At 46.8% G+C, this 17,782-nt stretch overlaps 1 protein-coding gene across 1 annotated transcript in view; it reads left to right on the forward strand.

The window, feature by feature from the left end:
- The first annotated feature begins 15,194 nt into the window (after window positions 1-15,194).
- The window catches only part of CPE (carboxypeptidase E), a 105,858-nt gene continuing 103,270 nt past the window's right edge, over window positions 15,195-17,782 (forward strand). Inside the window, exon 1 of the mRNA XM_084856396.1 lies at window positions 15,195-15,730. Within this exon, the coding sequence (XP_084712522.1) occupies window positions 15,418-15,730 (313 nt within the window). The 5' untranslated portion in view covers window positions 15,195-15,417. The remainder of the gene's footprint in view (window positions 15,731-17,782) is intronic.

Below are 17,782 nucleotides of genomic sequence, written 5' to 3' on the forward strand. Positions count from 1 at the left end.
GGTGAAAACATCCTTATCCCTATCAAGAGGATAGTGAACAGGAGAGGAAAAAACCCACTCTAAGCTCATGCCTCCCCATGAAGAGGAGACATGCCTGCTTTGGTGAAATCTACTGCTAACCTGAACTCTCTCCATGAAGGGGAGGCAAGCATGGACTGGGGAAAACAACCCCATCTCTATGAAAAGGATGGTTGATGGGAAAGACAAAACCAGCCCTAAGCTCATGCCTCCCTATGAAGAGGAGACATTCCTGCCTTCCTATATCCTACTTCAAACCTGAACTCTCCCATTAAGGGGAGGCTAGTATGGACGGGTGGAAACATTCAATCCCCATGCAGAGGATGGTTGACTGGCATAGGCAAAACCAAATCTAAGGTCATAGCTCCCTATGAAGAGGAGATATGCTTGCCTTGGTGAAATCTAGTCCTAACCTGAACTTTCCACGCCAAGGGGAGGCTTGCATGGCTGGGTGATAGTATCCCCATCCCCATCAAGAGGATGGTGGACTGACAAAGACAAAACCAGCTCTAAGCGCATAGACAAAACCAGCTTCCCCATGAAGAGGTGATATACTTGCCCCAGTGAAATCTAATCCTCACCAGAACTCTCACAATGAAGGGAAGGCTTGCATGGCCGGGTGAAAGCATCCCCATCCCCATGTAGAGGATGGTTGACTGGGAAATACAAAACCAGCTGTAAGCCCATGCCTCCCCATGAAGAGGAGACATGCCTGCCTCGGTGAAATCTTCTTCTAACCTGAACTCTCCCTATGAATAGGTGGCTTCCCCATGAAACCTACAACCTAATCCTAACCTGAACCATCCCCGAAAGGGGACCCTTGCATGGCCTGGTGAAAACATCCCCATCTCCATGAAGAGGATGGTTGACTGGCAAAGATATAGCTAGCTCTAACCTGAGGCATCCCCATTTAAAGCAGCATTGTAATGCATCTGTGAACAGCAGTTCTAAGCAGAGCAATCCCGATGAAGAGGAGGTGTGCAAGGGATGTGTGAAGACCAGTTCTATCCTGGGGGTGCGTATGAAGAGGCGGCTTGCAAGGCTCATGAGAAAATGAACTGCCGATGTGTTGAGAAGATGGAACCATTTTCATGGCTCTCATGTGCAACAAATGCTTGATACCACGTGATGCTTTTCTTGTTGCTTGGACCTGGGGGGAAAAGTAAATGATGGTGAGGTAGACATTTGAAACATACTATGTAGCCCATGGTGACAGTTTTCAGGACACATTCCTCTGGTGATCTGAGGCCAGATGTGTGAGAACAGCACAAGTCTTCTTCCCCACTGGAGGCATGATGCAGTTACTGTTGCTATTCTCCTCCCCCTGGTATTTTATCTAGGGTAAGAGCCCCTGGGCAAGGACTGACTCTTGCCATCTCTGTTGGGTCCTAGTGCCATTCCACAGAGATCTTCCATTTACCCATAGCTTCCTCTGGGGAAACATGAAATGCTTGATACCACGTGATGCTTTTCTTGTTGCTTGGACCTGGGGGGAAAAGTAAATGATGGTGAGGTAGACATTTGAAACATACTATGTAGCCCATGGTGACAGTTTTCAGGACACATTCCTCTGGTGATCTGAGGCCAGATGTGTGAGAACAGCACAAGTCTTCTTCCCCACTGGAGGCATGATGCAGTTACTGTTGCTATTCTCCTCCCCCTGGTATTTTATCTAGGGAAAGAGCCCCTGGGCAAGGACTGACTCTTGCCATCTCTGTTGGGTCCTAGTGCCATTCCACAGAGATCTTCCATTTACCCATAGCTTCCTCTGGGGAAACATGAAAACACTGTGCAAGCATAGCACCTGCTCTACTTCAGTCTGGGTAGTCACAACTGAAGAATCAGATATTGGCTGTGGGCAAACTTCAGGAACTTCGGAGGGCTGTGCATCGGAGCACTGAGCTCCTGCAAGCTGGCCTGGCATGTGTGTACTGAGATTCCTCAGCTGACCCATCGTCACAAAGTGGATTGCTGGCGAAGGGTATGTGAACCCATCTCTGCACTGAGCTTTCCCTTTGAATGGGAGGCTGGCCACTCTGATGTGACCCTGTGGTTTAAGCTCCGCCACCCCTATGAAGTGTAAGTTTTGTTCAGTGACTGCTAAAGTTGCTCCTTTTTATTGTTTATAGGCTCTTTAAAACCCAGCTTTATACTGCAGGCATGGGTTACCTGCTGCTTCTTTTCTTGGAGGTCAGTTTTCAATCTTCAAATTGGGTGTGTGTGTGTGTGGGGGGGGAAATAAAGATGTGGAAATGTACAGTTACATATGAGAATGGAAACCTAGGACACTCCCCAAAAGTAGTTCAATGCAAAACTTACTAATCTTCAATATCCCAATGGGCAGCCATATTTCCAGAGTGCATGAGTGTCTTGAGTCCCTAACTGGAGCAGACAGACAAGCAAGCTGTGGCAGAGAAGTGAAAATTTACAATTATATATGACAAGGAAAACACCAACAAAACAAAGGTAACGTAAAAGTTACTATGGGGGATTTTTCCCTCCTTCGCATTGCAAAACCTTTGGGGAAATTGAACCTTCACTGGGTAGTCTCACATATGGGTTTTTTTCTTTCCAGCAAATGCTTTTATTTCAGGGCCTAAGGAACTCTCTACCATTATAAATCAGAGTTCCACAAGTTGACCCTTTTCCACTGCCACCAGTTCTGTTATAATACTATAAAACCTCCTAATAATTGTTCTACGCAACTTAGATGTGGGACAGGCACCTACACTAGAGATCAGATTCACTCTTATATGGAACTAATTTGTACATAAAGGAACACTATTATGTACTTCAGGGTTTTCAAAAGATTGTTTACTGACCCTTCTTAAGCACTCAACAGACCCTGTTGCCATTACAAGCCTTTTAATGACTTATTTTACCTCAGACCACATTCCCTAAACCTCCAGCCCAGCCCTACAACTGGGTCCAGCTACTGGGTCCAGTATGCCTCCGACACAAAAAGCTCTTCCTGTTGCATTTCTGGCTGCCTGGAGTATTTACCTGGGTTTTTATTGCCTACTTGTATAAAGATCTTCGTTTAGCAAGATCTTAAGCCTGCCTCCTGAAATAACACAATTACCTGCTCCCTACTTCTGCTCACCTGTCACATATGGCTACCCCACAGAAAAAAGTATAGCTTAGTACTCAGGCTTTAGCTATTCACTTTTCTTCAGCTTTCTCCTAGGCCTTCGGTATCACTCTCCTACCGGCAACCAGCAGTCCTCCCCCCTCACTGTCTACCAGCTGACTAAATCAACTTTTAGCTCTCGTTCCCTTAACTATCAGTTCCCGACCTCTTTCCCACCTGGCTATAATCCCCCAGCCAATCAGAATCGAGCTTACCTCAGCGAGGCCCCACCTATAAATGTTCAAAGCGATTATTTCTCTCCCTCCTCCGAGCAGCACTAAGCAACTACTACACAGGCCTTTGACGGTAGCAAAACAAGACCTCAGGCCTACTCAGGCACATTATCGCCTCACAGAGGCCACACAAAATAATCATTTCAGAACCACAACGGTTATATACATGGCATTTCTTCACACTTACTAATTACAATATCCAGAGAGGTTTCAGACCTCCCTTGAACTGATGCTGTATTTCACTGGGGTTGGTTTGTTTTTCTACACAGCCAGCTGGGGAGTTAAGTTGAGCACCCAAGTAACTCTCCGTCCAGCCTGAGCAAGGGAGCAGACCGGCTGAGGCAGAAGAACTCCAGCAAAAGTATGGGGAAGAGGGAGCACTTACGTAAACTATGTCTGTGGTTGTGCAGACACAGCTGAATTGCATCTGCCTCAATAGGCACAGTTGGTTTTTCCTCCTCATGAGTAGACCCTTCAGCTTTGACCCTTTTAGTGCTTGAAAAGCATTAAAAAGCAACCATTAAAAATAAGGGTACAATCCTATGGACTGCACACTCGTTAGATTGAAGCCTCTGAATGCTGAGGCTTCCATGGATCCAATGCCCTGCCAGGCTATTACTGGCAGGGCAGGAGGAGAGAGGTAGGTGATGTTTGCCTCTCTGTTCTCTTGCTGTTGCATTTTTACAATAGACAGGTCTCTGAGCCCGTTTAAAGGAGGCATGCTGGTGGGGGTAGCCTGGGGTACTCATAGGATTCTTTTATTCTGGCCGCTTCTGTCCCCTGCCCTTACCTCATCTCCTTGCTGTTAGGAAGCGTGCACACACACACACACACACACACGTCTTCTCCTGTTTTGGTAAAAAGGGGCCTGTATCTGGAAAGGGTGTTTATGCTTTTTGCATACAACTTTCTGGCCAGCCATTCTGCTCGGATTGCCTTAATTTCTCAGTGTTAACACTTGCAAGTTTCAGATGGTGCCTCAGGACAACTACAGAAGCCCCCACTATAAACTTTTTATGCTGATTTCTAACCTTGTTTAAAGCCAAATAGAAAGAAAAATTAAGAATTCAATACCTTTTTAGACTGTGACACCCTGAAAACCCAATATTGTGTAAGCAGACATGCTTACACAACTATTCTGTCATCGTTTGAAATAATCCCGTCTATTTCTGCTTCATTGACTACACTAAAGCCTTTGATTGTGTGGATCACAACAAACTGTGGCAAATTCTTAAAGAGATGGGAGTACCAGACCACCTTACCTGTCTCCTGAGAAACCTGTACGAGGGCCAAGAAGCAACAGTAAGAACCAGGCATGGAACAACCAATTGGTTCCAAATTGGGAAATGAGTACGACAAGGCTGCATATTGTCGCCCTGCTTATTTAACTTATATGCAGAGTACATTATGAGAAACGCCAGGTTGGATGAATCACAGGTCGGAATTAAGATTGCTGGGAGAATTATCAACAACCTCCGATACGCAGATGATACCACCCTAATGGCAGAAAGCGAAGAGGATCTAAAGAGCCTCTTGTTGAGGGAGAAAGTGGAGAGTGCAAAAGCTGGTCTGAAACTCAACATTAAAAAAACTAAGATCATGGCATCTGGCCCCATCACTTCCTGGCATATCGAAGGGGAAGAAATGGAAGCAGTGACAGATTTTATTTTCTTGGGCTCCAAGATCACTGCAGACGGTGACTGTAGCCATGAAATTAAAAGATGCTTGCTCCTTGGGAGGAAAGCTATGGCAAACGTAGTAAGAAGCAGAGACATCACCTTGCTGACAAATGTCCGTCTAATCAAAGCTGTGGTTTTCCCAGTAGTAACGTATGGCTGTGAGAGCTGGACTATAAGGAAGGCTGAGCCCCGAAGAACTGATGCTTTCAAACTGTGGTGCTGGAGAAGACTCTTACGAGTCCCCTGGACTGCAAGGAGGTCAAATCAGTCAATCCTAAAGGAAATCAACCCTGACTGCTCATTGGAAGGACAGATACTGAAACTGAAGCTGAAATATTTTGGCCACCTAATGCGAAGAGAAAAGTCACTGGAAAAGACCCTGATGCTGGGAAAGATTGAAGGCAAAAGAAGAAGGGGACGGCAGAGGATGAGATGGCTAGATAGCATCATCGATGCAATGAATATGAACTTGAGCACACTCCGAGAGAGAGCGGAGGACAGGAAGGCCTGGCATGCTATGGTCCATGGGGTCATGAAGAGTCAGACATGACTTAACGACTGAACAACAACATTTTTGGTCACTCACAGAAATTTGTGGGTCCCATACATGACATCATCATCCTCCAGGGCACCTCCAGCTCTTTGCAAGCTTTATCACACTGTTTTCCGTGATGACAAAAGTCTGGCATTTTTGCTCCTCCTGCAATTTACTGCTTTAATTCTATGTATAGTGACATCATGGCGGATTATCTCAAATAGTACAACAGTGCCATCTAGTGGCTTTATAATGAAACATATAGACCTTGCCAAGGAAAAAAAGGAAAAAGCCATGTGGAAAGGACCCAATCTAATCCCGTGAGGAATCCAGAAGCAGAAGCCCTGGTAGAGTTGTGGGATTTTTGCCTAGTGTAGAAAAGGCCAAGTCCTACTAAGACTGAGCTCAGCATCTAAACCCACCTCTCAGATTCATATGTACCATGCCATCAACTGAACCCAATAGCATTGAACTACTTAATCGCATATTCATCAGCATTTACATTCCGTATATTTCCAATGTTCAGGTGTCAGCGCCACTGATTATGTAGCCAAAACGGCACAACCCATGCACACTAGAAGGAATCAGCAGACTTGGGAAAAACCCAAACTTTACGTGTATGTGTGTATATGTGTATAAACTAGCCTGAAGGGGAACTCTAAACAGCCCAATAAGGAGTGATCACACTGAGTGGCCACTGGATGTTGACAGATGGGTGTGTGTGTTGGGGAATAGAAAACTGTGTTGGGGAGAAGATGGGAGGAGGATGGCATAGCTGCCTGGTATTGTGGAGGATGGCATAGCTGCCTGGAACAGTGAACAGCAGCAATCCACTGCACATTTTGTTGCAGGTCGCACTTGTTACTTATATTAATGATCGATTTCTGCATAGAGCCATCATAATGCATGACTCTTTGGAAGTATTTAATAACACATAATCTAAAAAATTAGACACACAAAAAACAAGGGGGAAAGCATGTTTGGGATGAGAACAGAAAAAACATGAATATGTGCCAATGTAATTACATACAAAACTTAAACTTAGAAAATTACAGCCTATGGTTAAACCAAATTACAATTCAGCATAAGCAGAGTTTCTCCATGGCAGAGGTACTGGCAGGAGAGTATGTTTAGGCAGCTAAATCTAAAGGTACAAAAAGGCCAGTTGTGACTCATGTTATGATAAATTATTTGCTTTTGTGATAGGTAAAGTAGTCCAGTCGAATCTGGCAACTCCTTCAAGTAGTTGATCCATCTTGGTGGCTATGAATGTCAAGTGGTTTTGCATCACCCACCTGCCTACTTCTTTTAAAATCCCACTCTCTGTGGAATGAGTAGAGGCACTAGTTAGCATAATGGGATGGTCTCAACCATTCTGACTGAATGATGGATGCCAGTAAAAGCTGTTTCTGTAAAATTTGGGCATCACTTAGTTCTAAACTGCAATCAAGATGATGCAATCAATCCTCTGCCTTATTACTGTTCAGATGTATTGAACCACTAATTGCTACTGTACATTGGAATAAATGTCAGTGGCCATGGGAAACCACTACCATGAAGCTGAAAGTATATATTTAGCTTCATCTCCTTAAAAACAACATGCTTCTAATTACCACACAAGCAATATTGCCTGCATGTAGAATGGTGTGTGTGGACTCTGGAGCCTGGTTATGCGTTACGCTCCTCAAATGAAATGCTCTCCATATGTACACCAGACTCTGGCTGTTGAGAATTCTGAAGGTTCTCCTGGAGAAAAGCAGAAAAACCTTGAGGAGGTCATAGACTCTTGGTTGCATTGCTTATGCCTATCATAGCTCTCCTGAGCAAGTGATTTTCCTTAGGCCTTTGGAGAGCAAAGAACAGGGACAGTTACTAGCTAAAAAAGCATGGATTTGTGAAAAGAACATAACATAAGAACATAAAGAGCCCTGCTGGATTAGACCAAGGGTCCATCTAGTCCAGCATTCTGTTCACACAGTGTCCAACCAAACGCCCACAGGAAATCCACAAGTAGGATGTAAGTGCAACAGCACCATCCCACCCACATTCTCAGCAACTGGTGTCCAGAGACATACTGCCTCTGATACTGGAGGTAGCATATAGCCATCAGGACTAGTAGGCAGTGATAGCCTTTTTTGTTGTTTATTCGGTCAGTCACCTCCGACTCTTCGTGACTTCATGGACCAGCCCACGCCAGAGCTTCCTGTCGGCCGTCGCCACCCCCAGCTCCCCCAAGGTCGAGTCCATCACCTCCAGAATATCATCCATCCATCTTGCCCTTGGTCGGCCCCTCTTCCTTTTGCCTTCCACTTTCCCTAGCATCAGCATCTTCTCCAGGGTATCCTGTCTTCTCATTATGTGGCCAAAGTACTTCAGTGACAGCCTTATCCTCCATGAATTTGTCCAATCCCCTTTTAAATTTCTGGCCTCACAACATCTTGTGGAAGTGAATTCCATAGTTTAGCTATGCGCTGTGTGAAGAAGTACTTCCTTTTATCTGTGCTGAATTTCCCACCAATCAGCTTCATGGGATAACCCTGGGTTCTAGTATTATGAGAGTGGGAGAAAAATGTCTCCCTATCCACATTCTCCACAGCATACATATTTTTGTACAGCTCTATCATGTCTCCCCTTACTAGCTTTTTTCACCTAAGCTAAACAAGCTTTTTTTCTAAGCTTTTTTACTAAGCTTTTTTTCACCAGATAGATGGAGAAAGGCAGAGATGGAGAAAGGTGACCAGCAACCCTACCATCCCTTCTAGTGTTGTTTGCTTGTCTCTGGGGGGAGAAAACATTAGTATCATCAACAGTCAAAGCTTGGCTTCTACGTGGCTCGTTTTTATGTGATAAGAATAATGTGTAGCCAGGTTCATTCTTAGATAACCAGGAAGACAGAACTTTAGAATATAGTTTGAGATCTAACTCCTGAGTAAAGTATAACTTTTGTAGTGGTATTCTCAAGACCACTTGCTGTGGATTGGTTACCTCTTAATGCACTTAAATCAGGAGTGGGAAGAAGGTAGACTGGGATCTGTTCGTAGATCTCTGGGTGATTTGTAATAGATTAGTAAGAGTCTTGAACTCCAGTTGTTTAACAATAGCAGCAACAAAATGACTATTGTCACCTAAACTTAGGCTGCTGAAATGAAGAAAGCTTGGAGTAACCAGGAATGCACTTTTGTGTGAAAGGACTGTGAGCTCAGTTCAGTTCTGGTATTGAAAACCAATTCCTATGAGTTCTTTAATTCTAAGGGTGCAATCCTATTGACGCTCCCTTGATTACTGGAACTTGGAGGCTTCCAAACATCCAATGCAGGGCGGGAGAAGCAGCGGAGGCAATCTTCGCCTCCCTGTCTTCCCACCCTGCTTTTTTTGCTAGATGGGCTTTTGTTGCTTCGGAGGGGGAGGGAAGGAGACTGTAGAGGCCTCATGATAGCCCATATCCTTACCTCTCTGGTCTCCTTCCCTTCCCATTCACTGAAATGAGAGCTTCAGCCATTGGGTGGTATAGAAATGAAATAAATGAAATAATTAAAATAAATGCCCCCCTTTCCCCCCTCCCCAAGGTCACTTTTCAGACCTCAGAGGCCAGCCAGCGCAGTTCTTTCTGTATTGGCTGCGAGGGGGTGGGGGAGGGGGGCAAATTTCCGACTCCCCCTTCCAAGGTCGGAGCACTGTCTTGGACCTCGGAGGGGGGAATCCCCAGTATCCTATGGCCCTTCAAGCAATGTCTAGGGGCCATAGGATTGCTCCCTACATGTTTTTCTGTTGCAACTGGCTCCAGCTGGTGAATCTTTCTTATTTATTTATTTATTTATTAAATTTATTAATCGCCCATCTGGCTGTCACCCAGTCTGGGCGATGTACAAAGTGTATAATAGAACAGTTTAAAACAATAAAATTCTACAGTAAAAACATCATATTTCTAAAAATACCCTAACCCACCCCAAATGCCTGCCTGAACAACCACATTTTTAATGCATGGTGGAAGCTCATTAAAGAGGAGGCATGGCGGAGTTCCCTAGGGAGGGAGTTCCACAGAGTGGGGGCCACCACACAGAAAGCCCTCTCCCTCATCCCCACCAGTCTAGCTGTCCTGGCTGATGGGACAGAGAGAAGGCCATCCGAGGCTGATCTTGTTAAGCAGCCTGTCTGGTGTTGCTGGAGGCGCTCCTTAAGATAGGCTGGCCTGGAACCCTGTAGGGTTTTAAAGGTCAAAACCAACACCTTGAATTTGGCCCAGAAAACAACTGGTAACCAGTGCAACTCCTTCAGCACTGGAGTGATGTGATCTTGCCGGCGGCTGCCTTTAATCACGCGAGCTGCCACGTTCTGTACCAGCTGCAGCTTCCAAACCGTCTTCAAGGGCAACCCTACATAGAGCGCATTACAGTAGTCTAAATGAGAGGAGACCAGGGCATGTACTACCAATGGGAGCAGATGGTCGGGAAGGTAGGTGCATAGCTGCCGTATCAGATGGAGTTGGTACAGTGCTGTCTGGGGTTTTAGGAAACAACCTAAAATCTTGGGGTTTTAGGAAACAACAACAAAAACCAAGGTAGATATGACAATCCTGAAGTCTGTTCAACCCAACTCAGTAAATAATGGGGAAATGTAATGATCCAAACCATGTTAATATATTTTGGAAATCTTAAGTTTCCAACTTTAAGTTTCCCTAATACCAGAAAAAAACCCTTTCCTTTTAGATACCATCATATATTTTTAAATATATCATTCCAGATAAATAATGTAGCACTCAGTATATTAAAGCAGGGTAGGAAAGTGAGTGTCCTTTTGAAGAAACAAAAGTCCAAAACACTTTTGGGTGCACAGAGCTTATTGTATGGCTATTTAGATTGTGCCTGTTGTTGAATGTACTTCTAGTTCTGTACAAGTTCACAATAAGTCATCTCCTATGATCATCTCCTATCAGCCCTAGCCAACATAGCCAATGGTGAGGGATCATGGGAGGTGCTGGCCAAAACATAGGGAGGGCCACAAGCTGCCCACTCCCGTCCTACAACGTTATTCTGGAGAGGGGTACAGAGATTAAAGCAGCAGTGAGAACAAGCTACACTGCAATCCTGTGGTTTCTGGGACCATAGGATATTTAGGACCTTCTTCTCTGAGGACAGAGAGGTCTGCCCTGGGGAGATCCAACCTCGGAAATTGCCTCCTACCTGCTTCGGAAACGTCCAACATCAGTAGAGGCAAAGGGGATTATTCCCTGCATGTGTCAGAGGCAGAATCAGGGGAAGGCTTGGATCCATGGTTTCCAAAGCCTTCTCATTCCCCCAGCATGCCCCTAAACTGGCAGTAAATCTATGCTTGGGAGGATGGGAGAAAAACAGTCTGGAATTGGAACAACAACAGCAAAATGTCACTCCACCCTCCCTTCTGCCCTGTTGGCGTGAGCCTGGGAGGGCTTTGGATATGGTGGTTCTTCCACCTTTGGTTCTCCCGCCATCCTCTGCTCTGCCCCTATGTTTGGTGCTTGTATTCGCAATTTATACCATATACTTGTTTCCTATATACTATATACTTCCTTACACATTGTCTATAATTCATCTTGTTGACATATACATTTGCCAGAGAAGCCTAGTCTGTTCTTTGCACACAACCAGCAAAAAGAGGACATTTGTGGGATATTTTTAGTACAAAGAATGCATGGAATCCCAGAAATATCATTTTGTTCTGATTTGGCAGGCACTTATCTTTATGCATAATGGGGTTGATCTTGAGAATAAATTTACACATACACGGACACATATGCAAGAAACAAACTAGCATTAATTTGGTTTCATGCAAGTGTTGAATTACATTAGATATTTACAAATTATTTTAAATATGTTAACATTTACATAATTGAATAAGTCTAGCCCCAGGGCTATGATTTATCCTTCCATAATTGTTTAACATCTAAATTCCAGCCCTCTGGAAATCTTTACAGAAAGTTTAGAGGAGGATTCTCCATAAGTGAATAAACCACTGATTCATTCTTACTCTTAGATCAAACAGTTCTCAGGTAGAAACAAGTGGAATTTCACATTTAGGCTGAATCCTATACACACTTACCTGGGAGTAAATCTCACTGAACTCAATGGGACTTACTTCTGAGTAGACATTGGATTGAGCTGTAAATTTCCTATGCAAATAGGCACTTGAAACCCATCTACATAGGCACACTACCACAAGGGAGATTCAAACATTAATAGCCATTAACATTAACCCTGTGGCATACCATCATGTGTGATTATTAGCAGCTTCCTAGGGACTGTACTGTGATGTGAACCTCACTGAACTCAATGAGGCTTACTTCTGAGTAATGGAAAATCTTGCTGCCTTACCAGGGCTTTCTGCTTCCGGATTCTTTGTGGGATTACAATTGGCTCCATTACATGGGTGGACACGGGCGACTACATGGTTTGAATGGAAACCTTCTGTTTGGGCACTTTTCTCATACTTTCCTTTAGACAGCACCATCTAGTGGTTGAAATAAAGCACTATGGTGGCATTACACACTACTGATTCTGCACATTTTAAAAAAATACTGGATTTAGTCTGGTGTTTTTTACAGCGGGATAAACTTGAAAAAGTGCAGGAGGGACCCTGGATGTCAATGACATCATGTAATGGACCTGCAAACTTCCGTGAGTGGCCAATCACAAGCATGCAATAAATTGCATGCAATAAATTGCAACCCCATGTAGAGTGTGTTGCAGTAATCCAACCTTGATGTCACTTAAGCATGTGTGACCACATAGCCACATCTGCCTTTTTTTTTCCAGAACTGAGTACTTGTGGCTACAGCCAGAAGCAGAGCACTCTGAATAGAGCCCAGGAACTCACCTAGAATATGAACTTGATTCCTCAAGGAGAATGCAACCCTATCTAAAGCAGGCTGTACCCCTATCCCTGAATCAGTGGCCCTACTGGCCAAGAGAACTAGGGATGTATGAAACCCCCCTTACCTGGCTCCGCCGTGTTCCACTGGGGGGGGAGGCGCTCCGTCCCTCCCCCCAGAATCCTGGCTGGCCGGCTCTACTCCGTGGGGATTCCGCAGAGCTGCTGGCCAGCTCCGCCAGCAGCTGGACATCCAGCCACTGGCTAGCAGGGACGCAAATGGCGGTGGCCGTGGCCGTAGCCGCCGCCGTTTGCATCCCTGTATTCAGCCGTGATAGGCTACGTAAAGACTTACGTAGCCTATCACGTCTGAGTTAAAACACACACACACACAAAATGCGTACACAAATGGTGGCGGCTACGGCCGCCGCCATTTGTGTCCCCTGTTTTTGATTGTCTTAGTCTACGTAAATATTTACGTAGACTAAGACGGCGAAACTAAGGGGGAACGCAAATAGCGTCCGCTACGCTATTTGCATTCCCCCTTAGTTTCGCTGTCTTAGTCTACATAAATATTTACGTAGACTAAGACAACCAATAATAGGGAATGCAAATGGCAGTGGCCGTAGCCGCCACCATTTGCATACACGTTGTTGTTTTTTAAACCCAGACGTGATAGGCTACGTAAGTCTTTACATAGCCTATCACGAATGGGGGGGGGGGGAGACTGCAAATGGTGGTGGAGGTGGCAGCCAGTCGGAAGACCAGCCGCTGCCTCCGCTGAAGCCACTGCTGGAGCCGCCGCCGTCTGGAACATCCGCCCCAGGTAAGTCTCGTCCCGGGGGGGATCCGCGGGGGGGGGGGGGGGGGCGGCAGGCTGTTCCGCCACGGAGCTTGGGGGGCCGAATGCACTGGCATTCGGCCTCACCGAGATCCGTGGCAAAATTCTCTGGCATCCCTAAGGAGAACTTCTGTCTTGTCTGGATAAAAAATAGTCGTTTGTTAGTTTGGAGCAGTAATGAGAGCTGTGAAAAGGGCAGGGGGCGATCTGTCTTAAAAGGACTTGTTGGAAACTCGGGGAAGCGTGCAGTGGAAGCAGGGCACCCACAAGTGCCAGTTCAACACTTAAAACGTAAAACCCACGTTGCTAAGAAGGCCATCCTGTCCCCTTTTCCTGATCTGTCACTGTTAACAGCTGTCAAATTAGCCTTTTATGCAGCCCTGTCTTGTCAATTTCCTTGTATGTTTCCTAATATACTTGGTTCCCTTTGACACAAGGGCATTGACAAGGCAAGGCTATATATATCTGACAGGTGTAAGTGCGCATTTGTGCACTTCTGTAAGACTGACAAATGAATAAATAAATTATGAACACATTTGTGCAAAATCCTGGGGCTGAAAAAGACCAGCAGGGAAAACAGGGTCTTCATCAAAGCGGGGAGAGGGTAGGATAGGCAGACAAGACTGGTTCTGCCACACAGGACTTTAGGATACTGGGTAGAGGGCCAAGGGGGAGAACAACTCATGGAAAGCCCAATCGCCTGTCAGGCGCACTGTGGGATTTTTGAAAAATAACCCACACTGCATAGCTTAATTGCAGGGTGTGTTGTCGTGTTGCGCGAACTCACCCATTGAGTAACACAATTATTTATTGTGTTAGTCTCCAAACCAGTTTCCAATGTAGGGCATTTATTAGTTTTTAAAGATTTTTATCCCACCCTGTCCCATAATGCCCTTGAGCATGCTGCTACTGCCTTTTAAAAAGAGGACAATCCTATGCACGTTTACTCAAAATTAAGTTCCACCATGTTCAGTGGGGCTTTACTCCCTACTAAGTGTATTTAAGATTGCAGGTAGAAGACTGTTGGTAGAGGACTGTTGGGCTGCAGTCCTCTACCAACCGACCTGGAAATGTCTCATTAATGTCAATGGAATTTACCTCTGAGTCTATGTGTATAGGATAGCAGTGTTAGATTTTTGTTGTTGATGGTTTTATTATCTTGTTTGTAGTATTGTATATTGTTTTATGTTATTGTAAAGTGACGAGTATTTTATAATACTGCTGAGTAGAAACGTCAAAAACAAACAAGCAAAATAAGAACAAAGAAAACAGTCTTTGCGTGAAAACAACAGTCTTGTGACATCTTAAAAGATGAACACATTGGTTGTGGCATGTGTTTTGTAAGCAAAAGCCAACTTCATCAGTCTTTTGAGCATGTGCAGACTGCCTTCTTATCGCAACTGAGAGTCACATCCAGTAGGCAGGCATCCAAACTAAAGAAGAAAGCGTTTCCAGGTGAGGGGTTGCAACTTGTAGGCTTTCTGGAGCCGACCTGCCTTCTTACACACTAGAAATATTAAAAGTACCCCATAGCACAGGGTTAGGCAACCTGGTGCCCTCCAGATGTGTTGGACTACAACTTCCGCGACGCCTTACCACATGGGCCGTTCTGGCTGGGGCTGATGGGAGTTGTAGCATCTGGCGGGCCCCGGGTTCCTCACCCTTGCCAGCATGTCCCTCAGGGGCGCTAATCGCTCCTTAATGTTTGCACGGGGGGGGGGGGGGCGAGAGATCGCGTGGGCCAGGCGTCGCCGCGCGCCTTCGCCCTGAGGGACTTCAGGACCATTAAGGGGCGCGCTGGGTGAGGTAAACGCCGCCGGCGCCCACGCTGCAGCCCGGTCGGCGGCGCGTGGAAGAACGTCACCTCAGTATCCCCTGCGCGGCAGTGGTACATCCTGCGTCTCCCCTTGGCTCTGCAGCGAGTAGTGCAGCCTGCGGAGCGAGCATCTGGCTCCGCCGCCGCTTCCTGGATGGCGCAGGTTTAGCCACCGCCTGCGAAGGAGGAGAGCGCCGAGCGAGCGAAAGGGAGAGCGCGCGCGCCCAAGCCCAGCCTGCATTGATCCAGGCGGCGGCGGCGGCGGCGGCGGCGGCGAGGAGAGCCGCGGCGAGGAAGGCGCGCTCCTCCCTCCGGCTGAGGCATGGCCGGGCGAGGTCGGGGCTGGGCGCTGGTGCTGGCGCTCTGCGGCGTGCTGGGCGCCTTGGGCTCGCCGGGCTCGCGAGCGGACGAGCCTGGAACGGCGGCGGGCGGCGGCGCGAACCGGAGGCGGCGCCTGAGCCAGGCGGACGGCATCTCCTTCGAGTATCACCGCTACCCGGAGCTGCGGGAGGCGCTGGTGTCGGTGTGGCTGCAGTGCCCGTCCATCAGCAGGATCTACACCGTGGGCCGGAGCTTCGAGGGCAGGGAGCTGCTGGTTATCGAGGTCTCCGACAACCCCGGCGAGCACGAGCCTGGTAAGGAGCCGGGGAGGAGGGCCACAGCCCGGGCTGCCCGCGCCCCGCGCGCGAGCACCTTTGCGGCAGGGCTGCTTGTACGGGGCGGCGGCGGCACCTTCTCCCAGGCGGTCCGGGCAAAGGCTCCATGGAGGGTCATAGCTGGACTTCTCCCCCCTCCCCGCCCGGTTTTTCTTTTGCCTTTTCTATAGGTAGGGTGATCGTCGTTAATGCTTTATTGACACCCCACCCACCGTTGAACCCTCATGGAGACCAGGGCTGAGCAGAAGGATCTGTTGGTCGCTCTCGGAGGGATTTCCAGTAGATTAGCAAGGATTTCTTCCGACGCCCAATTCTTTAGCAATAGCAGCAACAAAATGACTTTCTCCACCTTGCCCTAAATTATACTGCTGAAATGGAAAAAAGCTTAGATAGTAACCCGGCTTTTTGTGTGTGGAAGGATGGTGAGCTGCATTCAGTTTGGGCACTCAGCATATGTTCCTGGGCTCAGAATTCTTTAATTCTAACCTGGTTGGTGGATCTCAGGTTCTACGCGGGGGAGGGTGGGGAGATCCTAAGCTTGCTCACTCCGGGTGTAGATCACCTTTATGGTAGTGGACCATAAAGATCTTATTTCAGGGCTCATAACCATATGCAGGGAGGGCTAGTATAAGGCAGCCTGTGATATTGAAAATCGTGCTCAACATTATGGCAGCAGGGACCTGTTCTGTTGCTCTGAGGACATTTGTGTGACAGTGTATAGACTGACATAGAGTGCCTAACGTATTGGTGATGATCTTCCATTTTAATAGGTTTTAGGAATCTCTGCCCAGATAGTTGTTGGCATTCGAAGTGTGACTTTGAGTCAGCCTAGGCATACTCATAGGAGGCATCCTGTGGTGGGTTGAGCTGGTTGTGTGAAAGCACAGACCATGTGCTGAACTCAGTGGGGATTTGCTTTTGGCATGTGGATGAAAAACCTTCCTGGCCTTAGAGGGATTGATGGTGGACTCCTCTGTACAGCTTCCTTCTGGAGTAGGGAAACTGAATGCTGGGAGCCATTTCACATGGTGGCTTTTTATTGACCCATGAACCAGGCATATTACAGGCAGCATGGGGACTGGCTTCTATCTTTATGCTTTCTTAGGGAACCAGTAGCCTTTATTGGGGTTGGTGACTAGTGGCCCCAGCTGTGTGTGTGTGTGTGTCAATCACACACACACACAAGCACACACTCCAATGGTTAAAACTGTGATGTGGTTCCTACCCAATAAACTAATTCTCTGTAGCAGGTGTCCCATGCCACAACCATATATCTGAAACTGGCTGCACACATGGATCAGGCAGATGATGTGATCAATAGCACCACCATGTAAGTGCCACCACCTTCCAGGGAGGTGCACTATAAGTGCTGGCAAGGGTATTTTCCACACAGTCTAGCTGGCGAACATGGGGGAATGGATTTACATGCATCATTCATTAATTCAGGTGATTTGTGGACTGCTTTTCCATCAAGAATTAGGGGGACTGAGTTGTAATTGAATTGTCGTGTCTCCGACCATGTCAAAATACATTATTTTTGAAGACAGTATCCAAGCTGTGTGCAGCGTTACCTGTGTCTCCTTTTTGCCTTTAAAGCAGGGATGTTGAACCTCTGTCAACCCAGGGGCCAAATTCAATTTCAGAGAAGCTCTTGGGAATTCCATTGGTGGGTGGGACCAAAGGCAAAAAGGGTGGGGCCAGAGCACCAAAACACCCCCCTCCCCCAGCATATTTTAGCTTAAAGCTCTTATTGCCAGCAACTAAGCTTTAGGGGAAGCATTTCAACCTTAGAAGGGAAAAAACTATGCCAACACCAGGAAACCACCAATCAATTGGTGGACTATTGGTGGTTGGGGGAAAGGAGTTGGGCTGCCTGGAGAATCCTGGGGGGCTGGATTAGCACCCCAGGAGGGCCAATGTGGCCCCCAGGCCTGAGGTCCTGCACCCCTGCTTTAAAGGGACTAAAGGTAACTTAAGGCAGAAGGAAGATGTGCATGTGGTTTGACCTGGCATTGGATGGTTTGGTTGACC

Source organism: Heloderma suspectum, chromosome 5, assembly GCF_057233095.1.
Source record: "Heloderma suspectum isolate Gila_16-S chromosome 5, 16-S_ref, whole genome shotgun sequence".
Taxonomy (NCBI): domain Eukaryota; kingdom Metazoa; phylum Chordata; class Lepidosauria; order Squamata; family Helodermatidae; genus Heloderma; species Heloderma suspectum.